Genomic DNA, 23,961 nt, shown 5'->3' with positions numbered 1-23,961 from the left:
CTACGTGTGTGAGAAGACGTTCAGCCACATGAACGTCAACAAAGCCCGTCACAGATCTAGGTTAACGGACCGACACCTCGGCTCTATCCTAAAAATTACCACAACAAATTTTACTCCAGACTATGATGCACTAGCCAAAAAGGGAAACCAACAATACTATTGATTTCTTTATTACTTTATTTAGATGTATTCTTTCACTGATTCTTCAAGATGATGTATTTGGTCAGAATGTTTGCCGTTGGATGTGATTTCGCCTCATTAGATAAACATATTTCATAAATCTGACCTGCAGGCGCTGAAGTGATGGAAAATGTTATTCATCATAACAGTGTCGTATTTAATAAGAATCACTGATAGTAGTTTTTTGGTGAAATATTTTTTTAATGCTGTTAATAAATGCATTTGTTTTCAAAAAGCTTTTTTTTAATATCCATGCTTTAGTATCTACTAAAAGTAAAAACCTTTTATTCAATTTATATTACTTCACACAAACACTACATCCATCTGCTCCTGGTTCGGCCCCCCGGTCAAAATTTAGAACCCAATTCGGCCCGCAAGTCAAAAAGTTTGCCCACCCCTGCACTACACCATCAGCCATCCCAGAAGGTTATTGAGATAAATTATACTGTTCAAAGAAATCAGTAGCGTTCAAAAAGATATTCTTCTAGAAATGATAAAACATCTAATTTGTGTCGGAAGATTCTCTCGCGACGTAAAGCGTTTCAAATTACTACGGCTTCGATGTCGATCGGATTTTGAATGAACGGCCAATCCATGATTAGCTACTGTCTTTGTGTGGGAGGAGACAGCTAGAAACTCTGGGTCTCTTATAGTAAACCTGCCAGCAAGCAGGTTATGTTCACAGAGCAAGTAACTAACCCAGAGTTTAATTTACCTCTCTTTCTGGAATGGATAACTCAGAGATTCCCTCATCTCAGGGTTAATTTACTCAGAGTTTTCACATAACCCGCTTTCTGGAATACCCCTCAGCTCTGTTGACACCCCACTATTGCTGCTGCAGTGTGCAGGAGGGCCCGCCCACTTAATTAACAGTTGTTTTTACTTGGACGATCAATCAACATTTTCTGTCATACCAAGAAATCAATCAATACAACATAGAATAGAAACAATATATCATTGAGAGCATAACTCAACATACTTCATTATGAGACGGCACAATCCATTCTCCACGGCACGTTCAACAAAACAAATTCAGAATGTTCAGCTCACATAATTGACCTTTTCAACATGCCAGAAAGTCTGCGGCAAACAAAGAGTGAGGTAAGGTGAAGGTTTCACCCCACTATCTCTACCAACTTTCATTGATGAAAGAAAAAAAGAATGTTGAAATCAATCCATTTACAGTAGCTTCCTACCTGTGAGAAGTTCTAATTAGTACTCAGGGTTCCGCCTACCCCAAAATAGCCGTACATTGATAATTCAGTAACCGGTTGGGGGGATTTCAGAATGCATGCAGATTCAATGATGACTCAAAATGGAAGTATGGCTGCTTTGTGTGTCTTCCATTGCATTTACTAAGTGGCTGCTGAGAAATCGAGAGTGCGCAAAGTCTTCTCGGAGAAGCCCCCACGCATCCACAACATGAATGAAGATACTGCCGAGACTGGAATTTACGGCTGTGAGTCAAAGATTACCGAGCGTGAGAGTCGGCCTGTTGACGGCCGCTTCTCTGCACGTCGAAGCATGTGCGAGCAGGCCCTTCACGTAAGCGCCGTCACACCTTCTTCTGGCTGTCCCACCTTTCGTGTTAGCTTAAAGGCAAACACGGGAGCAGTCTGCGTCTGAATACCGGAACTTGATCGGGCAGAAATGTCACAATTCACAAATCCGTTTTTTTCCAAGCTTGGTCTCTTTAAGATAACGGATCTGATCAAACATGTCAAACGGACCAGAAGGTAAGGCGGCAACTGTGTGATTGAGAAAGCTTTGCGAAGGTTAAGCGACCTCGCGACGAGCCTTAGAATCAAAACAAAAATACTTGTGGACTCCTTTTTGTGTTGTTGTTTTTGTTTACAGCCCACTGAATGACATCAAATGCCATCCGAGTCTTGAAGACTTACTCCAGAATAAAGGTATCGTTTGAGGGGATGTGCTTGGTTTTGTATTTCCTTACCCACTTTTTCTGTCCTCATGTATTCTTTCTTTGGCCACAGTGTACTTAGCAGCCTTCCACTCCTATCTGCAATCTGAGTTCAGTGATGAAAACATCGAGTTCTGGCTGACATGCGAGAACTTTCGGGCAAATGCCTCCCAAGACAACCTCCTGTGGAAAGCCAGAGGGATTTACCAGGAGTTCATCCAGCCTACAGCCTGTAAAGAGGTGCGTCGGTCACCCACATTGGTCGTCGGAAGACGACATGTTCCGTACTTAATCCTCGTCCCTTTCAGATCAATGTGGACCAACACATTCGCGAAAAGATCAAGGAAACCTTGGACCGGCCCAGTCCAACATGCTTCGACGAGGCCCAGAAGCATGTTTACCTGCTCATGGAGAGAGACTCCTGCCCGAGATTCCTGCAGTCTGAGGTTTACCTGAGACTGAAGCAGAAAACCAGAAGCAGGTGGTACATTTAGACTCGGACCAAAGAAAGTAAAGTTGGAATTTTGTTGATTTGCTTTGTGGGCTGGTGAAAGAGAGAGGTAGAAGTCAGTCAATAGTAGGTTGTCTCCGCTAAGTTGAAAAAAAAGAGACATTGGGCGACATTGCTGTATGTGCAGAATAAACAATAGAGCTGAACACCTGATGAAGCTAAATATGAAGGGAACCTGGGAAGTGAATAAATGTTGACAGTAAGTGAAAGAAATCTCAATCTTGTCAAAAAGGCGTGATCATTGTGCGCATTATTCTAGTCGTCATGACGGATTCGAAAGGATTCGTCTGGTTCACATTATTCAGGCCAACATCCCCAAAAAAGGCATTTCAACAGGGGGGTGTAAATTTTATCTATCCACTCGACATGACGACAGCATTTGACAGTTTTGAAGCAAGACTATATTTATCTTCCCGACTGACTAAGTGGAAGCATGCTGATGGGCATTAGTCAGCGGAGAAGAGTTTCCACAAGTCAGCCGGCAAGTTTAGCCCGTCCCATGTCTGATATGTCCTCTAATTAGAAGCCGAGTTCGCGCCGCACACCAGTGAGCGCGTGGAGCAAAGTGGAAAAAGGTAACCCCCGCAATAAGCCTTCATCCTCCTCTGCTCTCCGAACGGCCTCATTCAACAAAATTGTGCCTTAAAAAGGAGTCGGGAGGCAGCTAATAATACCTCGGGGCCTTAAAACGACACCGCTAGAGTCATCAGACCACCTGATGCGGAACAGATCAGCTGGAATCCGCTGCCTTGTTAGGGGAATCATCTCATCGCACTCCGACGGGGAGACAAATGCGAGTGCACGCTCGGGCCGTGACTAAAACCTGTGTGTTTACAATTTAAAATCACATTTAAACTGGAATAAAAGATTTTGTTCACTCTCTTGATTGCCTTGGATTGCTTCACAAAAGAACATCCTTGGCTGTGAACTGGCGTGCGTGCACAAACTCAATATAGCGGGGTTATTAGCAAGCTAACGCTAGTTGTATTAGCCGCTGTCAATACTGAGATGTTTGAAATAAACACACACAACGTCACAGCAATTTATATTACTCCGACTTTGGATGAGCACGACAATTTTGAGGACGGCGAATGCGGTAATGACAGCGAAGGCGTCGGGCTGTTCCTGATAAATGGCAAAGGTCTCACGTCTCCCACATGACATTGCGCCATCTTCCTCACACACAATCTGTCTCTTTTCTCGCCATCCCAGCGGTTACCATGGCAGCAAAAAGGAAGTGAGTTCCGTCAATGGTGCCTAATTGGGGAACTTCATCAGCGTCTCAAGTGCAAAACCAACTCAGTGGCCTAGTGGTAGAGTGTCCGCCCTGAGACTGGAAGGTTGTGGGTTCAAACCCCGGCCGGGTCATACCAAAGACTATAAAAATGGGACCCATTGCCTCCCTGCTTGGCACTCAGCATTAAGGGTTGGAATTGGGGGGTTAGATCACCAACTGATTCCCGAGCGCGGCACCACTGCTGCTCACTGCTCCCCTCTCCCCCAGGGGATGGATTAAAATCACACGGGGATGGGTTAAATGCAGAGGACAAATTTCACCACACCCAGGTGTGTGTGTGACGATCATTGGGACTTTAATCTTTAATCTTAATCTTTAAAAAGTCCACTTCACGCACAAGAACATCACATTTAAAGAGACAGGAACAAATTGGCACTCCGCATGAAGGAACAACGTTTTAGTTTGGAGTGTCGGTTGTCAGTTGGTAACGCCTGAGTTCTTATCACCGTGTTTGGGCAAAAGGAGGGAGCCCCACGTGAGAGAGGCTGAGCTGAGCTGTGGGCCAGATTTGGGAGCAGCCAGCCTGGACAAAGGATGGATTTCACACGTTTTTCCGTCTTGTGCTGCTGGAAGTTTTAATCACCTCCCCAAATCTTTTCCATTGCGTTACCTGCTTTTCGCTCACAAATCTGTCTCCACCTCTACGTGTGAACCGTTGTCAAAATGGTCACCGACCAGATGAATGCAAATACATGTCTTCCACTCTTATGTCAATCCAAACAAATTAAGCAAAACAAGCAATGTTCTGTCCACACTACAGTTTGCCTTTCCATGATTAACTCATCATGATGTCATAGACGAACTTTATTGGGTGTTGCTTAACATCAGTGTTGCATTCAAGTGTTCTTCTGTTTTGGGACTTCTCCTTTTCATTTGAACTAATGGTCAGTTTTAGGCAAAAGGAGGTGAAAAGAACGCCAAAGAGAGGGGCGTAACATGCTTTCGACGAGGAATAACAGCAAAAGCCGGCGGCGGCCCGCGAAGGTCACAATTTGCCTATCGCAGTCACCGTTTTGGTCATTTGCATCTATTGTACAGACTAAAAAGAACGTCAACACAGTTTGGCCTGTCGGGAAAGGGATGGCAGGGGTAGGGTTGAGAATAGATAGATAACAAAAGAACAAGAAGGCATACGCTGCAAGCGAGTCCAACATCAAGAGGAGGAAGCAACGCAGTCAAGCGCGACTTGCTGTTCTTTGCGAGACAGGAGGAGGAGGAGGAGGAGGAGGAGGAAGGGGCGCTTCCTCTTCAGGCTGCTGATGTATCCCAGAAGCCCCTGCCCACAGCAGCAGGAGACCTCGATATAAAAAGCAGCCGGCTCAGGCTCGGGCAAGTGTGTCTCAGCCGCGGCATGACCCGGACCGGGAGCCGGAGAAGTTGGACTTAACAAAACAATGCCAAGCCTAATTGTCCAAGCACCTGCACAGCACCACTTCATCATGGACAGAGATGACAGGAAGCGCAACAAGAACATGTGAGTCAAACAAACAAACGTCATTTGACACTTTAACCTCGTTGACTTTTTGTCCAGCGTCAGCAAGGAGATCTCGCGCCTGAAAATAAATCCTGATTTCCATTCTTACAACAACATGCCTGACATTCTTGGGCAGATTGACTTGAAATGAATTTGACTCCAGTCAAACTTGTCTTGATGTTGTTCTTCTATCCGCACAGCGGAAAGAACTTCATGTGCCGACTCCAGTGCATGTTCTCGCACTCATCCGGTTCTGAGAGGTAAGGAGACTTATTGAGTGTTTTGCAGATTTCAGTTTGAAAATAGCTGGCCCGCTCTTTTCATTTCCATCTATGGTCCTATGGAAGGATTCAGGCCATGTTTGCTTTGGCACAGCGGGCTCAGCGACATGTCGCATCACCAACATGTTGGCGGCTCCGGTTCTTGATTTGCCCCCAAATTTGGGAGCGTGTGTTGTTTTTGAATCTGCTTGCGTAACAGAATTTGTATTCTCTCTCAGCAGGCTGACTTTAGAAGATACCCAGCAATGGTCCCAGTCTTTGGAACGCCTTCTGGATTCCAAATGTAAGTCGGGGAAAATAGCCAGATTTTTGAGACAACGTGAAGCGAAATGTCATTTGGGTCCGCTGTGTGTTTTTCATGGGCCCCCGCAGACGGATTAGCGGCGTTTCGCAACTTTTTGAAATCTGAATACAGCGATGAGAATATCGAGTTCTGGCTCACCTGCGAGGACTACAAGAAGATTAAGTCGTCATTTCGAATGGCGTCCAAAGCCAAGAAGATTTATGAACAATTTATCAAAGCGGAATCTCCCAAAGAGGTAATTTCAAACATCCATGTGTAGTTTGTATTTGAAATACATCTTTTGTGACGCTAGTCCTGGAACTTTCCTGACAAGCCTCTTCCACCACACTTGTTAACACGCGACGGCCACGCGCTTGCTAACTTGCCCTTCATCTGCCTCGTTCCAGATCAACATTGATTATCACACTCGTGAGCAGATCAAACGAAGCGTCAAAAGCGCCACCGTGCACTGTTTCGATGATGCTCAGAAGATGGTTTACGGGCTGATGGAAAGAGACTCGTACCCGCGGTTCCTGCGCTCGGACATTTACAGAACTCTACTGGAAAACCTTTCGGCCGACGCCACAAAGGGATGAAAGCGAAAGCGCGCCAACGGACATCCAACTCATGACTGGAAAGCTGGACCCTCTTCAGCAGGGAGGATTGGTTTTGTCGGATGGCCAATAAGACAAAAACGGAAAAGGCCAAGAAGTCGTCACCGGGCCTTCCACTTTGGATTTCCACACTGAGCACTGTGCACCTATCAATGTGAAAGGACTCAAGAAAACCTGCCACCACTCCTGAAAAAATTAAAATGACGGGATGCAACTGAGTTGTTGCGGCTTTTGGCAAACATAGAAACTCTGAACGACTGACACCTGCTCTGATCAATGAGCTGACAACACATACACATACACGCACGCACGCAAATACAACAGACCAGACCTCAACGTCCGTCTTTGCAGAGTTGCTTCCTTTGTGATAAACGATAAAGATTGCAAAATAAGAATCCCACTAACTTCAATATGTGCGTTTTGGAAGATGGTGATACTATGCTATCACCATTTTTCAAGTTTTTATTCATACATTTATTGACAATGGGAGGCATGCCATTGTTGCGATTCACCGAACATTACAGCTCCGATGGGGAGTGAAGGCAACGTGAAGCTTCAAATTTGCCTCATGAATCAGTCTTTAAGTCAGGGGTGTCCAAACTACGGGCAGTTGGCCCGCGGTCCAGTTTTTATTGGCCCGCAGCAAATTCTGAAAACATAATTGAATATGGCCCGCGCAAGAAGCTTGAGCTCAACTCTGTTGCACTTCTCAGTTTCCACACTAGATGGAGCCCGCCACACAAAGCGTTTGACGTCCCATTAGCACCCCCCCCCCCGGAAGAGAAGCGAACGCGCAGCGTTTGACGTCCCATTAGCAACCCCCCGTCCCCCCCCCCCGGAAGAGAAGCGAACGCGCAGCGTTTGACGTCCCATTAGCACCCCCCCCGGAAGAGAAGCGAACGCGCAGCGTTTGACGTCCCATTAGCACGGAAGAGAAGCGAACGCGCAGCGTTCGACGTCCCATTAGCAAACCCCCCCCCGGAAGAGAAGCGAAAAAATAAATTGGCCCCCGGGCCCCTTCACGTTCCTAAATCTGGCCCTCCTTGCAAAAAGTTTGGACACCCCTGCTTTAAGTGATACTGTCTGTTCTACATTGGGATGAAAGTATACTGACTTTTCCTAAAGCCTTTGAGGTCATCCAACAGTGCCATCTAGAGGAGTAAAAAAAAACTGGCTCATGATGCAAAGTTGAGGATTTATTTCTCCATCTCTACCCATTAAGGTTAAGACGTATTCTTCAAAAGTCATACTCATCAATAACTCACGTATGTCCTTATTTTGAGGTCCATCAACATCTGCCCAGTTTGTCCTTTTGCACTTATGTAGTTTAAGTCAGACTATGCAATTGTTGCACGTCTCCATTTCTGTGACACTTTAACTGACATTTGAGTGGCATCCGAATGACAGTTTCATTTTTCTTTTTTTTTTTTTTCTTTTTTTATGAGTGACTTTCCTCTACGCTGACGACCGGTCATAATAGAAGTCGACCGTTCCCTTTTGCAGCACAGAAATGACAACGCTTGATTTCATGTATGGACGTTGCATGTTGCACTCTTGCAAATCTACACCCAGCTCAAAGCACGATGTTGAAACGCTTACAATTTAAAATGTAAAGTATTTTAGGTATAAGTTAAACATGATGTTATTTATTGTTAATTCACACAATAACGTAGCGCGTTGCTGTTGTTGAAGTGCTTTTTTTTATGTTAATGATTACAAATAGATTAAATGATTAAATTATTTCAATTGCCATCTTCATCAAAATGAAGCCAATCATGTTAAACCTTTTGTTTGTCTGCTATTATTTATTATTGCCATGGATGTGTGTGCCTTGCGACACTCTTGCAGCCCAGACAGGGCGAGGACACAATTCTAATTAGATGCATCAATTAATGGCACCACTCGAAAAGAATTGCTGGGTGTGCCCATTCAGTGCATGTGTCACATGTTTAAAGCCATGTCATGTTGGATAGTTGCTAGCAAAACTTTATATTCCATATTTCTTATTTAGTAAGATTTATTTTCAACCGTGCAGAAAAAAATCCAACTAAAATAGTACAGTGAAGCATTGGAATACTCATAGTTGTCCATAAATGTCCATTATTACTGTGCTGGGGCCAGGGATGGTGCTAGAGGGCGGGACTACAGCCCTGTCAGTAATCTGCGCGGCCACAGTTAAATCCCTCCAGCATTTGATTTGATATTCCAAAATATACATGTTCATTATTATCTCAGCCAATACACCGTGTATCGGTCAAGCCCCCTGAAGCGCCGGGACAGAAATAATCCTGCAGCCGTCCCTGGCTGGGAAAAGTATTTTTTGTTGCTCAGCCAATCGTGAATCATAGTATTCAAATCCATGGTCTCTAATTGCTTGTTCTGTTCAGGTTGACACGCCGCTGGACATTTCGGCATGACTACACCCTGGAGCGGTCGTCAGCCTTTCACGATGTAGAGACAGACGAGCATTCGCATTGTCAGGACGGCAGAAGTCAGGCCGGGCTGTCCGAAAATGAAATCATTAGATTTCGTCATCATAGCAGAACGTGCTTAGCTCATCAGTCAGCGGCGGTTTCTGGTATGTGCGGCAAAGGGCAAATTGGTTTTTAACCTGGCATCTCATAGATCAGAAGCTGACAATGAGCCTGGCACGGAAATATGAGCAAGGTGTGTGCACCACCGCTTGCAGTTGAATCATGCTTCCGTTCTTATTCTTTGGCTTTCATCCATATTCCTAAACGTGCATTTACTTCATAAGCGCTAAATTCCCATTCGGTGTAAACGTGAGTTTGAATGGTTGCCCTAGCAACCCATCTCTGTAAACAGCAGCAAGTTCATGACACCACTCGAGCGAGACACCCTTGAGAGTCATTCAGACAATGTCGCCTTGAGGCAATTTGCTGAAGATATGTGCTAATTGCGCAATAGCCAACATTCTATACCATACAAATAATGAGCTTCGTTCACTCGTCCGAGAGACATTGTTTTCAACAACTCCAACTCCTAATCTCTGTTTCAATAATTTTGATCCTCACGGTGAAATAATACTTATCTTCTTAAGTATACGAAAATGCAATGGCTTCTAAAATGACATTCATCACAAAAGCGAACTAACTGTGAAGCCCCCGCAGCAGATGGATGGCCTCGGTCCGGTTGTCAAAGCACCTGAGACCCGACAGCCATCCCACATCTGTCCGCAGCGACCTGGATCATCTCAAAGCAATGCAAGGCATGAGTTCAAGTATCAATTCTCCCTGTCGAACGACATTTGGATGAGTGTCTTGTACAACATCGGTTGTACTTGTGAGGTGCCAAAGTTCTTGGAAGGTTACAAGTTTAGGGTAGATAAACCAGTCTTGCTACAATCTACCTCACTCTATTTGTCAGCCGCTGTTGAGTGGGAGCGGTTCCTAGTTGCTAATCTTCCGAAGACATTGGGCCTCTCTCGCTGCTTTGCAAAATCTGATGTTCCGTTTTCTTGTGTGGAGTCTGCCCCTGCTTGCGTGGCTTTTCTCCCGGTTTCAAGTTCAGGGTGAATCATAAGTCAGCCGGTCCCATACGACCTCCAATTCAGACATGTTTTTCCACAGTGTGGATATAACCTTTTATATTATGTTTATTTTTTTATCTCCCTATAATGTATTCTATCTGTATGTCTGCTCTGTCAGGCTGAGTTAATGTAATGTCTAATGTCTATTTGTCTGTCTGTGCTCTCTATGTTCTATGTCACAAGGACAACGGATGAAATTTAGCTCCGGCTAATTCCGAGTGGTTTTACACTGGGATGTTTGTATATACGTCTATATCTTTAGTGTTCATCCAACTGGTACTGTCCTGTCTAAGTAAATAAATGAAATAAAATAAAATAAATAAATGTGGAACTGCGCCAACACACAGAACATCAATTGCGATTGAAGCTGTAGCTTTAGCATTAGCTGCTGTGTCCATGAAAGGCCAAATAACACTGCCGAGCTTCTCGTTGATCCTCACGCGTGACTCATTTTGATAATTGATGACCATAAAAGGATGTTCACATTAAATGGCACTCCCTACTTTGGAAGACGAATCAAAAGAGTGCGTGCTTAGTCATTTGGAGCACGTTGTACGAATGTCACAAAGGCGCTAATTTCAGTGAAAGTAGAGTGGTGGCAACGGAATCCCGTCAGTGTGCCAAAAATTGCAGAATCTGGTTTGGTGGCAACTGACGAGGAATTCACATAAAGCACATCTGATAGCTGCAGCACACATTTTTGTGTACAAGTGTCGGAACAATGAGGCCAATGTCCACATTTTGGCTCTGGAGGAAAAACATTTGGGCTTTGACGTCAAAAGATGGAAATGAGACGAGGGATCGACGTCTCAATACCTTTTATTTGAACCGAGCCTAAGTTCTGCAAAAGGAGACTGAGGGCTCGCAGCTTCCACATTAGACAAAAACATAATCTGTAAGTTTTGCTACGTCAAATATGTTTGGAAACATTGATTCACTGTTTCTAATGTTTGTGCATCTGGTCAACTTTCAGTCACTGTTTTGATTTGGAATGAATCTATTTAAAGGTAGGAAAGAAAACAATGAGCGCAAGTGAACACAACGTCTACAGACATTGCTGGGAACCTCCTTTTCTTCTGCGTCAGACTCCAAGCTTGTTCCTTAGTGGAAACTTGGCTCTGCTCAGCGTCCACTTGCAAACATACGAGCGCTGCACATCATAATAAACAGATGAAGTCAGCGCTGTGTTTTCGCTCTGCACGGCTCCTACTGCTGCAACGCAACAGGTGGTGCAGACGCAGGGTAGCGTCGACGGCGTGTCTTATCCTGACAATAACATTTTGTTCTCTCTTTTAATCCCTCCGGGATGTGATGTTGAACGTGCAGTACATTTTACTTGAAATATAGGTACAGTAGTTCAGAACAGGATAACGATGAATAATTTTTCATTTTAGTGTTTCATGTTTACATGCTCTATACACGCATGCATATTTTCATAAAAAAGAATGTTTTGCTATGTGCTGTTTTGACAGTTTCTCAGCAAACTGCAGTTGAATGTCACACACATCTACAAACTGGATTCAATTGAAGTTGGGAAATTGTGTAAAATGTAAATAAAACCAAAATACAAAGATTTGAAAATCCTTCTCAACCCCTATTCAATTGAATACACTACAAAGAGAACATATTTAATGTTCAAACTGATACTCTTAATTGTTTTTTGGCAAATAATAATTAACTTCGAATTTCATGGCTCCAACACTTCCAGTAGAAGTTGGGAAAGGTGGCAAAAAATACAGAGAAAGCTGAGAAAAGCTCATCAAACACTTATTTGGAACATCCCACATGTGATCAGGCTAATTGGGTACCATGATTGGGTATAAAAGGAGCCTCCCCAAACATGCTCAGTCATTCACAAGCAAGGATGGGGCGAGGTTCACCACTTAGTCCACAACTGCATGAGAAAATAGTTGAACAGTTTGAGAACAACATTTCTCAAAGCAAAATTGCAAGGAATTTAGGGTTTTCAACATCTACGGTCCATAATATCATCAAAAGGTTCAGAGAATCTGGTGAAATCACTGCACGAAACGCCACGGCCAAAAACCACGACTGAATGACCGTGACCTTCGATCCCTCAGATGGCACTGCCTTAAAAACCGACATGAGTGTGTAAAGGATATCACCAAATGGGCTCAGGAAAACTTCAGAAAACCACTGTCAGTAAATACAGTTCATCACTACATCAGTAAGTGCGGGTTAAAACTCTACCTTGCAAAACAAAAGCCGTTTCTGAACAACATCCAGAAACGCCGCCGGGTTCTCTGGGCCTGAACTCATGTAAAATGGACGGATGCACAATGAAAAAGTGTTTTGTGGTCTGATGAGTCCACTTTTCAAATTGTTTTTGGAAACACTGGACCAAAGATGAAGCAGACCATCCGGACTGTTATCAACGCAATGCAAAGTTCAAAAGCCAGCATCTGTGATGGTATGGGGGTGCATTAGTTCCCATGGGTGACTTACATTTCTGTGAAGGCAACATAAATGCTGAAAAGTACATACAGATTTTGGAGCAACATATGCTGCCGTCCATGCGACGTCTTTTTCATGGACGCCGCTGCTTATTTCAGCAAGATAATGCCAAGCCACATTCTGAACGTGTTACAACAGCGTGGCTTTGAAGTATAAGAGTCCAGGTTCTCCCCTGGCCCGCTTGCAGTCCAGACCTGTCTCCCCTTGAAAATGTGTGGCGCATTATGAAGCGTAAAATACGACAGGGAAGACCCCGGAACAACTGAAGCGGTTCATCAAGCAAGAATGGCAAAGAATTCCACATGAGAAGCTAAGAGAATTAGTCTACTCTCTTCCAAAATGTTTATTGAGTGTTATTAAAAGGAAAGGTGATGTAACGAAGTGGTAAACATGCCCTTTCCCAACTTCTACTGCACGTGTTGCAGCCATGAACTTCTAAGTTAAGTATTATTTGAAAAATAAAATAAAGTTTATGAGTTTGAGCATTGAATATGTTGTCTTTGTAGTGTATTCAATTGAATACAGGTGGAAAAGGATTTTCAAATCATTGTATTTTTTTTTATTTACATTTTACACAATTTCCCAACTTCAACCGAATCCGGTTTGTACAAGATGAGCTAAAACTTCCACAAAGTTTGCAAAGAGCCCAATTCCTCTTTAGCTTTGGAAGCTATTTGACTTTTTTGGACTTCCTTCTGTGTATGTCTGCGTTGGCTGTGGGATATGAAATGTACCCCCTCCTCCACAAAGAAAAAGAAGCTTCACATTTAAAAAAATGAAAGCTAAATGTTTTCCCTCAATTGTTGTCCAAACACCAACAATTATTCCTCGTCTCTGTTTTGAATGCTGTGTGAAGATATGACTTCATTATCATGATGGCAACACGTCAAACGTGAGTCATCATTCTGGAAGTCGCTCGACGTGTGATTTGTGAGGTAGGATTCCTGCACACTGTGTTCGAAGGACACAATGGAATAATTGGACTTTTGGGTCATGATCAAATATGAGGGCAACTCCTTGTTACACCTAGAGCACGCTGCCAATGGCAGTACACACCCAGTGTATTGGGGGGGGGGGGGGTGTGCGTGTGTGTGTGTGTGTGTGTGTGTGTGCGTGTGTGTGTGTGTGTGTGTGTGTGTGTGTGTGTGTGTGTGTGTGTGTGTGTGTGTGTGTGTGAGAGAGAGAGAGAGAGAGAGAGAGAGAGAGAGAGAGAGAGAGAGAGAGAGAGAGAGAGAGAGAGAGAGAGAGAGAGAGAACAATAAAACAAATGTATTTTCGGGCAAACGGTGGAATGATAGTCCCTGCAAGTTCGGGATGCATTTCACAATCACAACTGTCACTTCCTAGGAACGCTGTCTCAGGACTGCTTTGGGTCTGAGAGCCAATGGCATGAAAGACCTGTGCCGCCGGTCCCGCCTCCTCCTTGTTGGCTGCAGATCACCGCTGGAGGGAACTATAAAGTTGGGCACTCGGCAGCAAGTCAAAGCAGAGAGAAACCAGACCAGATCCAACCATGAAGGATTGTCACTGGAGCATAGCTTTCACTGACTGGAGCAAACCCACGGAGCCGTCCAAAATGGCCATCAAGTAAGTGACATCCAGTTTATATTGTACATCTGGCCTTTACTGCTATAAAACTTTTCTTTTTTTTTTTCTTCCAGGGGCAGAAACTGGAAAAATAGAATAGGACTCCTCTTGAAGACAAACTCAGCCCAACCAATCTCAAATCTAATGAAGAACAAATCACACAGGTATATTTAATCAAATCATATTTGCATTTGATAGATGATAAGCAGCATACTGTATTTGCATCAATTTTTTTTCATTGACATTATTTTGAATGTCTGTTGTAATGGACATATGTCATTTAGGCACATTTATGAAAATATGACCGAGCACATGTAACTAAATCTTCTCTCTTTTCTCAGACTGACAGCGGATGAAGTGAGCCAATGGGCGCAGTCACTTGACAAGCTCCTCGATCATAAATGTAAGCATCATTCGAGCCACAATTACGCAAACTGGTTTCAAAGGTCAGCCGCTGTGTGTGCTCAGACGGCTTTATTGCCATCCGTCCTTTAAACAACGTCAGCTAATGTCAGCTTAGCTCAAATGGGCAGGCAGATGATGTCTCTTGTGTTTGTCGGCCTCCCACAGATGGCAAGATGGCCTTTTTCATCTTCCTGAAAACCGAGTTCTGTGAGGAGAACATGGAGTTTTGGAACGCCTGCGAGGATCTGCGGATGCTCTCGTCACACCAAGAAGTGATGTCCAAAGCCAACAGCATTTACGAGGAGTTTGTCAAAAATGAAGCTCCCAAAGAGGTAATGACCGTAATTGTCTTTTCTGCTCAACCAGCTTCGCAAAACAGACTCCAGAGTTTCATCATGAGCATTTCTCCTTCGGAACAGGTCAATCTGGACTTTTACACCAAAAACGAAATCATCCAGAGCCTCAACGAGCCGAACGTGGCCAGCTTTCTGGTGGCCCAGAGCAGAGTCTACAGCTTGATGAAGAACAACTCCTACCCAAGGTTCATCCACTCGGACCTCTACAATGAACTCTTGACGACGGCGAGGAGAGGACGCTAACAGCTCTCAACTTTATAAATGGACAGATGAATTTCTCAAACAAAGGGACCCCAATCCTGTTTCTGAGCAGCAGCGTGGGAAACACAAGTGAAGCTGTTTTAGGCTTCTTCTATTTTTTTTTCCACAAGCTCATGTTAAGACGTCCTAATGAAGCATGATGTGACAGACTGATGAGACTCAAGTTCTTTTCTTTTCTTGACTGATTCATTTAGAAATGATCGTTGCATGTTACACAGTATACGCCAATATCTTCATATGACTGAACAACTTTGACACCGTAACCCTCCGCCCACTTGCAGCACTGCAAACAAGGGGTACCATTTAAATTACCTTCAAGTTTGTTTTCACATTGAATTGGACCATCAGAAGATCCTTGTGATGTATATTATTTGTTAATGTAATACGTTTGGGACAGCAGGCCCAGTGTGTCATTAAAATGTATTTATCAATGGACTTTGTTTCAATGGTGGAGTCTTTCTGATTATTTTTGGTTAATACTTCAAGGTCAATATTTTAGATACTGTTAGTGTGTGAATGCATAGACACAGTTTTTTGTCAGAGTTTTTTTTTTTTTTTAAATGGCCCAAAGCATCCATCTCTGACATTATTCATAATATTTTCCCAGTAGCGGATGATAGCAGTGTCGCTACATTCCACCGAAACAACATTTCTCCCTCTTTTGGTCAAATGTCCCCTCCAGCAGCCCGGTCATCAAACTAAAATAAAATGTTTATATTTCAAAACTGACTGATGGCAGACTGTCCCCCGAGCCCGTTGCGCATTTGCTGTTCAATGTGGAAGCCATGCCGGTGAACATCTGTCTTCTTATTTCAACCACCTCTATAGGAATAGGTAACGTACATCTCAGTGGTGAGAAAAAAATAGATTTTCAGTTAGCGTCATTAATTTATTAACTGTCTTTGCTTTTACTTGTCTAATATTGGACATATATTAGATATATCTAACACCTTTCTTTAAAAAAAAAAAAATTAATTCTCTTTTTCTATCTCAAATTTAGAATAAAACTAGGAAATATATACATAGGTATTCATTATTTATTTCAGATCTGTCCGGGAAAAGTTGATTGGATCTCGATCTGGTTCAATTGAGAACAGTTACTGTTTTTTATTTATTTATTAATTTTGGTTGAAAAAACTTTCGTGATGGTTGAAGTCACGCTGATGCGTAATTGCGCCTTCACGGTGAATCCATACATTGTTTGCTGTCAGTGAGGTTGGCGTCAGACCGTACGTCGGAAGCTTTTTATCTCTTGGAGGGCTTGTAGTAAAACCTGCAGGTTTTCATTTCTTACTTGAAATTATCTTGACGACAGACCAGCGTATCCGAGGGAGTGTGCGTGCGTGCAGTTATGTAAACACTGGTGCCCAAAATAGGCTCAGCACACATTCTGCTTTGCAGACGTGTCACGGACCCCAAACAGGCACACAATGTGGGCAGGTGGAGTTTTCCTTCTTCTGGTAGATGCGGGTGGAAAGGGGCGTTTGCGCTGTTGTGGGAGTCAACACTGTGCTGACCAGCCAATGAAAGCAGCATCTCTTTAAATTCAGCACAGAAGAGGCTTTAACATTGTGGAAGTAGAAATAGGGTCACTTGAGTCCATGCCAAAAAACATTCAGAGGGAACTGCAAGATGACGCATGTATGCTTTGTACGGAAATAGCAACCAAGTTTAACAATGCCACTCACAAGAGACACGCATGGATAGGATGACTGCAGACGTGCCACTGATGTCTGTAAATCCGCTTTGGCTACATTCTTTCGATCCACTGTTTATGTTTTAGATTTCTGAACAATTGACGAGGACTAATGACGTCACTTTTGCCGATTTAAAAATCAGCTCCACTTGTCAGACAACTGAAAAAGCATGAAGTGACTGTGCACATTCTCCTTTCCACTTAAAACTGCCATTTACGCACCCTCATGTCGGGTATGCGCTTGGGGCGGATTGCGCAACACTAAACCATGGACATTCACTGGTAAATCTGGCTGCATGGATTTGAGCACTATCTCTTGCATGAATAAAAACAGAATGTATGACTCTTAATTCTTGATAGTCAAACCTACTTTTTAAATGTTATCAGGCTTCTATAAATTCTAGGTACCGCGAAATAGAGACAATAACAGAACTCTACAAAATTGATTGTTGTAATTCCTCTACTTTACCAGTAGGAGGTAGTCAGGGACCAGTTACGTGACTTTCGAAAAAATTACAGTAAGACTACTAATCTAATTATCTATCTAATCTATGTATCTATCTACAAATACACACACAGATATATAGGGATATTTATACACACCCCACAAACGCACACACTGAATGGAGACCTGCTGTCATGAACACACCAGTTTACAAACGTGACACTTTTATTATGAAAATAAGACAATTTGAGCATGTTTTTCCTTCAATCATGCACATCATCTGAAGAACACACAAAGAGTGTCGTCTGCTACACCTGCAATGCATTTCACAAGTCTGGATGCACACAAAGAGCAGGAAGGACGTGCTTGCAGGACACCCGACGGCCATGGACGTGAATCTGGCAGATGTGCACAATCTGGATGTGGCTCACGGGCAAAATCAGGACTGCGTGTGTGTGTGTGTGTGTGTGCGTGAGTGCGTGTGTGTGTGGCTTCTCAAGTGTGACGATGACTACGATTACTTGGCTTCCTGGGCTTTTTTGGCACTCTGTTTCTCCTTTGCCTGGCGAAAGAGATAAAACAGAGAAGTCAAGAGGAAGTCTCATCAAGAAAACACAAGACTATCTGTACTTGTTTATTTAGATCTGCCCCATCTGGTTTGAGAAGCACATTTGGAAACCTAAAAATAAAAAATGCAAGTCATCTCACCTTCTCCACCAAAGTGATTAACTGCTGGTGCTCAGCCAACGTCTTCAATAATTCCATAATGAAGGGAAGATAGTTGTGCTTCCGTCGAATGTTTTCAACCTGCGTCAATAACACAATCCAAAAGAGAGGAAGTGGGTGACTAAAAAAAGAGACTGCAAGAATGATTAAAAAAAATTAAACAAAAATAAACACACACTTGCATGGCAACATAAAAAAGCCAGCGTCAAGTGCAAAAGGACAGCTGAAGAGACACTGACCTTATATCTTTTAAGTTTCTGATTTTCTTCCTCGATAAGTAGGTGGTACTTTGCAATCTCCGACTGAATGGAGCTCAGAAATGTGCCGCTCTGGTCCGTGTCCATCGGCTCATCCTAGAAACGAGCCCCGGCAAAGACTGAGATGAAGGCCTTTCCGTCACTTGTCTTCTTATCAAAATGAAATGGAATCGCTCATCTGCGTATTTGCTAGAATCAGCCACTCTGCTTTCATTGAACGCACGCTAAAGAAACATCAACAGTATTTTGGCTGACCTTCTGTCACCCTGCGCATTTTGTCAGAATGACTTTGCAAGATGACACTCGTAATGGAAGAATGGAGGTATTTCGGGAAAATTCTCATTGTGCTACTGGCAGTACGGGGCATTGCGTAAACTAAGTAAGCAAAGGTTACAGGGCAACAAAGTGAGCAACAATCTTGTTCAAGATGTATTGGTGGAGTTGTTTCTTAGTGTGCCGCCTTATTTCGTAACGCAGCGTGCCTGATTCTTTTTCAACGCATTTATTTTTTTTTTTAGGTTGCAATTGGTTGTCTTGGGTGTTTGTTGCTATGTGACGCAAAAGGATTGAAAGCGAACCAACGTCCACTGAAGCGGGAAAAGAGGATCTCAAATAGGGTGAAATGTTCCCGTCCGGAGCTGTTCTGCTCTTTCTCACCTCAGTCAGCTGAGTCTGAAGCTCGGCGATCTTCCGCTCGTATATCATTTTCCGGTCGGACACGATGGCCATTAGATTGAAACGAATTTCTCCCTCGCTGTACCTGAGGGGAATGCGATTATGTCACGTAGAGGCAAAAGGTAAAACAATACACTCAATGGAGCAAACTACAATGCCAATTATGTAGAATTACAATTATGAGAGTATATTTTTGTCTGTGTGAGCATGCATGACAGAATTTGTTTTTCTGTGTGTGCTTTTGGTGGAGATACTCACTTTTGTATTCTTTTCTCAATGACCGGACGGACAGCGCTGATCCAGTCATCCTGGTTGCAGGCACCTGGTGAGAAACAAATGTAAACCAAAAGAATTTTATTGCTTGGCTTCTTGGATTTTTTTGGTTCTGGATGCGTGGTGTGATTTTTTTTTTCTTTATATAATGCCGCGATCAAGATGTGGCTTTGTTGCGTGCATACCGAGGTCAATTGGTCCTTCTCGAAGTCCATCCAGCTCGTAAAGTCGACCGTTTACGGGAACGTAACTCACAAAGTGAAAGGCGTCTTCATCTTTTGCGGACGACTTTGCATCAAACTCAAACATTTGCTGCCTGTAAATTGCAATCAAGACTCACAATTAAGATGGACACCAACCATTTAAATTGAGCTGGTACATGACACAAATTAAAAATCACGTTAATCAAAAAGAATCTTCCAGACTGAGGTTACCTGGCAAAGCCGTTGTGAACTTGTCGGATAACTTCCGAGTTGCTCAGAGCCAAACCTTTCATCTGTGAACCAAAACAGGACATCCACGTTTCATTTGCAAAGTACTGTTCCAAGAGTAGATGTAAAAAAGCAATTGTGAAACGGCAAATATGAAGAAACATACTGCAGCATCAAAGCTGTGTGAAAACTCTCTGAACTCGGTTAGCGTGTCTCCAAGCAGCATGTCGGAATGGGAGCAGTTGAGCAGAACGCTGACGATGGCCTGGGTAGCGCAAGCGTTGTTGATGACCTGAAATCAGCAAGCTTACATGAGGACTACGGAAATGCTCTTCCCATTTGCGATAGGCCGAGTAGTATAAATGCAGTTTTCTGAATGATGATGAAGAGGGGGGCGGGGAGTCAAACCGATGCGCACATGTTTTTGCTTGTGGCTCTTATAACTGGTTTGGCCACCTTTAGTTGGTGATCCAACTTTTGCTTAGCTGTCAAGGAACTCGGCCCACTCTTCTTTTCAGAATTGCCTTAACTCAGTCACACTGGAGGATTTACAAGTGTGAGCTTCCTGTAATATGGCAATGTTCAACCACTACATTAAATGTGCACTGCAGGTTTGGGTAATCCAGTTTTTTGCAAATAAATTTTTCTGATCCTCAACAGTCATTACAGATCATGAAAAATGAAGTGAGGTGGTCGATTATCTTTGTTGCGTTTTGCTCTTTAATAGACTAACATAAAATGAGATCACTGGCAACAGGAAGGGAGATGTCAGGACTACTCCATACAGATGCCATGTTGACTGTGCAAAACCACACCTGTTTGGCAAAGAAGATGTGGTCGAGTCTTGAATCCTGTACAATGGATCCTGCTGGCTCTTCACCCGCTTGCCACTTGAAGAGGAAGATCAATCCATGGACAGGCCTGCAAGAGAGCTTGTAAATGAAAATGCATGTCCTTGTAAGCGCCATGATTGTACATACTTCAAGTTGTCAAAGTTCTCTGGATCCATACTCCATATCTCTTCGACCTGTGCACCTTTGCAACCTGAATTGACACAAAGGCGCGGGATGTCATTATTAGAATGTTGAAAATTCCAACAGATTTGAAAAGTGGAGTCGTTCAAAACCAAGGGGTGATTTTCACGCGCCGTAGTTTTTGAACGCTGAGTAATGCTAACCAATTAGCTCATGTGTTTATTGTTGCGCAAAAACGTGAACGATTCATGCAAAATGTGCTACATGCCAGCATGACTGCTCCGCTATTGAGTGGGGCTTCTTTCATTTAGCCTACGCAGTCGTTTTGCAAACGCACAGCTCATTGTGCATTTCCCTTTAGCTGTGCGGCAAGCTACAAGAGTTAGCTTAATAAATCAGCAGCAGTGCATTCGCATTCTAGTCAGTTGAAATCACTCACCGAACCCCTTGATCAGCTCCGTGAACACCCCGGGGTCACTCTCCATGAGACACCACTCACCCGCACTTCCAGCCATGACGAACAATGTTGTCAATGCGGTCGAGATACAGGGCACATTTACCGCATGCGAAGCCCGAGCTAGCTTGTTCCAAGGGTGCTTCTTTCAGTAGTCGAGCTAATGTCAGTGCTGCCTGCACTCGGGATGGAGACCGTGACCGGGCAATGTGTGCTAAAACTAGGTGCGCTCGTTTTGCCGCACAGCGTACATACGGTGGCAGCAATTTAAGATAAATAAATTAAAAAACAAATACAGTTCCCCAAATGCATCTCCATTGGCATCAATTCAGTAAATACCGGGACTCCACACAGTCATTGCATTTTTTCAAGAATGTTCGAGGCCCATAAAATATACTTAGCAGATGGGAGAGGCATTGTTTTTTTTTTTATTGTTCAGAGATCATCTCCTGAAAAAATGTATGGAATTAAAACTTTGATAAATAAGACAACAATCTTCAGCAATATACAGGTGGGAGCGCACAATTTAGTAAACATTTATAAATACATAATTGAAAGACATCCAAAGAACGGTTAGTCATTGTGCAGCTTCAAAGCGTCCGCTCCCCGAGCCTTCCGAGTTGCGATCGTGGCAGGGAGCACACTGATTGATCAGGGGCACCAACTTGCCCTGCTGATGGAGCTGCTTGGTATCCGAGCCGCCGCCGATGCAGTTACCGTTAATGAAGACTCTCGGCACCTGAATGCAAACATTTCGTGTTAATCATATTGCATGACTAAGTTGAGAAAATTGATTTTTTAATACAAACATTCAAAACACAAATCCCAGAAGCATCGTAAGATTCTCACCGTTCTGGCACCGGTCATCTGAGCTAAGGCCTCTTGTAGTCTCCTCCCGTCGTCATGTTCATCAAGTTCGATGACCTTGTAAGAGGCACCTATTTCGTTGAACACATTTTTGGCCATTTTGCAGTACGGACATGTGGTCTTGGAAAATATCACAACGCAGTTCTGGGACACCAATTCCTGAAAGGTTTCAAAATATATGATTTTTTTTGTCATAGACAAATAAAAAATAATCTTTTATGTCAGGCGTATCACTGGCCTGGCATCCCAGGCAAGTTCACAATATAGAAATTGACACCCAAGACTCACTGTTCATGTCAATTTGCATCTAAAACAGTTGTAATTGTGAGCCTATCATCAAACATGTAATGATTTCATTGCACCAAGCTGTAATATTTGCATTTTCATTGCTTTTGTTTCGATTGGAACAAGACATGATCAACTATACCTTTCTAATTATTAATATTAATTCAGGGCTCTACTTACATGAACAAATTCTACACATGCTGCACTGGTTGATCCTCCCGTTGTGGAGGATGCAAAATTCCCCATTCTGAAACAAGATGAAATGCACTTACTTAAGAGTCCACAACATTGACGACTATGACTATCATAGAAAGCGCTTCTCATGACCTTGAAAATGGCACTACATCGCAAGAACTGGTCAAAGTAAAGATGAAGTAAAAGTACAGAGTTGCTGGTGTTAACTTCTGCAGATCCATGACTGGTGGTTCTGCAGCTCACGGCTTTGTAACCTGCGTTGTTGCACTCGTTTTCATGTCGTAACCAATTGATTTGTACAGGCGTGGTGCGTGTGGTTAATCCTGGATTAGAAACCAAATTGGATGACGTAGTGAACACCTTCAAAACTGGCCACTTGGCCAGTGTCTCACGATGGGGCACAGTCCCACTCTGCAGAGGAGCTAATCTTTGCATAATGGAATGATCGCCACAGTTTTACTCAGACCCTAGTATCCATAGAGGTAAAATGCTGTGTGTGTATTGATTTGTTGAGATAGCAAATGACTGCATTGTGCACATAATGACCTTCGACAACGGTTCCACACCACTCGAGAAAAAAATCCAGCTCGGGAAAACATCGACAAAAAAAATTGTAATAACCACCGGATGAAATATGCAGTCAATCTAAGAGGATATTCGTAACACTATTGCAACTAATGATTGTCATCTCATGTTTGTTTACTACGTCCTTGTTGGTTTGACGCTTACCTTACATCGACACCGGAAGTAGTAGCACAACCCTCGTCGCAGCTAACTGACGTCACACATGTGATGGTAATGGGAGGCGTGTCGAATGCAGTTGCAAAGCTTTTGTAATAGAGAGACATTTGTTTGTTCTTTTTCTTGTTTAAAAAAATCATGCATACAGCATATAGTAAATATAATGTAATAGCTTTTGTGATGGAGAGGGACACACATTTTTTTTGGTTTATATATATATATATATATATATATATATATATATATATATATATATATATATATATATATATATAAATCATGCATATGATTCATATGCATATATCATATGCATGATTTTTTTAAACAAGAAAAGGAACAAAAATGTGTATCTATCTATCTATCTATCTATCTATCTATCTATCTATCTATATATATATATATATATATATATATATATATACACACAATTATTGAATGAATAATTATTGAATGAATAATTTGGGTTCACCGCAATGTTGAAAACGAAGCATAAAGAAAAGTCAATATAATTTTGATTGGCAATAGTCCTGTGGTTGACTGAGCAGAAGTATTGTTTTGTGCTGTGACTGAGCTTATTGACTCAACTCTTCACCGCAGCCTGTATTGCCCAACGTTTTGCAGCTAATAAACTGATTTGGATCTTGTGTGACTGCAGCCCTGCTGGGGCTGTGCTGCTTGACAACAAAGACCACTGAGTGAAGATGCTGCAATCAAGCAAACGCAGCAGCGCAGACATTTCAAATGGGC

The 23,961-nt window shown here is 43.0% G+C and overlaps 5 protein-coding genes across 8 annotated transcripts; 3 read left to right on the top strand and 2 right to left on the bottom strand.

Moving 5' to 3' along the window:
• The first annotated feature begins 1,747 nt into the window (after nucleotides 1–1,747).
• On the top strand, nucleotides 1,748–3,496 carry LOC119121701 (regulator of G-protein signaling 21-like). Its single transcript, XM_037249593.1, has 6 exons — nucleotides 1,748–1,916; nucleotides 2,038–2,093; nucleotides 2,175–2,341; nucleotides 2,410–2,582; nucleotides 3,136–3,187; nucleotides 3,263–3,496. Exons 1-5 carry the CDS (start codon nucleotides 1,831–1,833, stop codon nucleotides 3,161–3,163), a joined length of 510 nt encoding a protein of 169 aa, XP_037105488.1. The 5' UTR covers nucleotides 1,748–1,830; the 3' UTR covers nucleotides 3,164–3,187; nucleotides 3,263–3,496.
• Nucleotides 3,497–5,000: 1,504 nt separating this feature from the next.
• LOC119121696 (regulator of G-protein signaling 21-like) lies at nucleotides 5,001–7,141 on the top strand. The gene is made up of 5 exons (XM_037249582.1): nucleotides 5,001–5,383; nucleotides 5,584–5,643; nucleotides 5,883–5,947; nucleotides 6,037–6,203; nucleotides 6,355–7,141. Exons 1-5 carry the CDS (start codon nucleotides 5,304–5,306, stop codon nucleotides 6,541–6,543), a joined length of 561 nt encoding a protein of 186 aa, XP_037105477.1. The 5' UTR covers nucleotides 5,001–5,303; the 3' UTR covers nucleotides 6,544–7,141.
• A 6,879-nt stretch (nucleotides 7,142–14,020) lies between these two features.
• On the top strand, nucleotides 14,021–15,630 carry rgs2 (regulator of G protein signaling 2). The gene is made up of 5 exons (XM_037249579.1): nucleotides 14,021–14,173; nucleotides 14,248–14,337; nucleotides 14,515–14,576; nucleotides 14,744–14,910; nucleotides 14,998–15,630. The coding sequence occupies exons 1-5, from the start codon at nucleotides 14,100–14,102 to the stop codon at nucleotides 15,175–15,177; spliced, it is 573 nt and encodes a 190-aa protein (XP_037105474.1). The 5' UTR covers nucleotides 14,021–14,099; the 3' UTR covers nucleotides 15,178–15,630.
• A 1,913-nt stretch (nucleotides 15,631–17,543) lies between these two features.
• Nucleotides 17,544–21,341, bottom strand: uchl5 (ubiquitin carboxyl-terminal hydrolase L5). The gene is made up of 11 exons (XM_037249515.1): nucleotides 21,112–21,341; nucleotides 20,679–20,742; nucleotides 20,514–20,619; nucleotides 19,865–19,990; nucleotides 19,702–19,763; nucleotides 19,453–19,583; nucleotides 19,253–19,316; nucleotides 18,977–19,079; nucleotides 18,302–18,415; nucleotides 18,045–18,143; nucleotides 17,544–17,898 (listed from the first exon to the last, which is right to left on the bottom strand). Exons 1-11 carry the CDS (start codon nucleotides 21,185–21,187, stop codon nucleotides 17,854–17,856), a joined length of 990 nt encoding a protein of 329 aa, XP_037105410.1. The 5' UTR covers nucleotides 21,188–21,341; the 3' UTR covers nucleotides 17,544–17,853.
• A 190-nt stretch (nucleotides 21,342–21,531) lies between these two features.
• glrx2 (glutaredoxin 2) lies at nucleotides 21,532–23,334 on the bottom strand. 4 transcript variants are annotated; one of them, XM_037249589.1, is made up of 4 exons: nucleotides 23,203–23,334; nucleotides 22,459–22,525; nucleotides 21,976–22,152; nucleotides 21,532–21,865 (listed from the first exon to the last, which is right to left on the bottom strand). In XM_037249589.1, exons 1-4 carry the CDS (start codon nucleotides 23,319–23,321, stop codon nucleotides 21,704–21,706), a joined length of 525 nt encoding a protein of 174 aa, XP_037105484.1. In that variant the 5' UTR covers nucleotides 23,322–23,334; the 3' UTR covers nucleotides 21,532–21,703. The 4 variants fall into 4 exon arrangements, with proteins under 4 accessions (XP_037105484.1, XP_037105487.1, XP_037105486.1 ...); XM_037249592.1 differs by having other exon boundaries at nucleotides 23,208–23,230; XM_037249591.1 differs by having other exon boundaries at nucleotides 23,020–23,225.
• Between the last annotated feature and the right edge of the window lie 627 nt (nucleotides 23,335–23,961).

This window comes from Syngnathus acus, chromosome 4 (assembly GCF_901709675.1).
Source record: "Syngnathus acus chromosome 4, fSynAcu1.2, whole genome shotgun sequence".
NCBI classification, from domain to species: Eukaryota; Metazoa; Chordata; class Actinopteri; order Syngnathiformes; family Syngnathidae; genus Syngnathus; species Syngnathus acus.
The sequence above is the reverse complement of the archived record's forward strand: the minus strand, read 5'-3'. Positions and strand labels throughout refer to the sequence as shown.